This window comes from Myotis davidii, unplaced genomic scaffold (genome assembly GCF_000327345.1).
Source record: "Myotis davidii unplaced genomic scaffold, ASM32734v1 scaffold845, whole genome shotgun sequence".
Lineage (NCBI taxonomy): Eukaryota > Metazoa > Chordata > Mammalia > Chiroptera > Vespertilionidae > Myotis > Myotis davidii.
This window is the reverse complement of record NW_006296223.1, coordinates 1,266,115-1,266,362: the sequence shown is the minus strand read 5'-3', so window position 1 is coordinate 1,266,362 and position 248 is coordinate 1,266,115. Positions and strand designations below refer to the sequence as shown.

The window sequence follows — 248 nt, the reverse complement described above, 5'->3', positions numbered from 1 at the left end:
ACCACAGGGTGGGTGGGCAGCCCCACGGGTGCAGCCCTCTCTCCCCCCGACCCCATTCCTCTGGCGACTCTGCCTTGCCTCCCTGCCCCTCTGCAGCCCAGAGTACGTGGCCCTGATGCGGGGGACTCAGGCCCTGGGCACGGAGGAGCTCCGGGCACTGTCTGGACAGTACGATGCCGTCTACTTGCATCCGGTTCGTGCCCGGGGGACCACCGGGGACCCACCCCCCCACCCATGCCTATTGGCGG

At 69.8% G+C, this 248-nt stretch overlaps 1 protein-coding gene across 1 annotated transcript in view; it reads left to right on the top strand.

Annotated features, from left to right (window-relative positions):
* Positions 1–49: 49 nt before the first annotated feature.
* The window catches only part of HDAC10 (histone deacetylase 10), a 4,648-nt gene continuing 4,449 nt past the window's right edge, over positions 50–248 (top strand). The window contains exon 1 of the mRNA XM_015568729.1: positions 50–193. Within this exon, the coding sequence (XP_015424215.1) occupies positions 116–193 (78 nt within the window). The 5' untranslated portion in view covers positions 50–115. The remainder of the gene's footprint in view (positions 194–248) is intronic.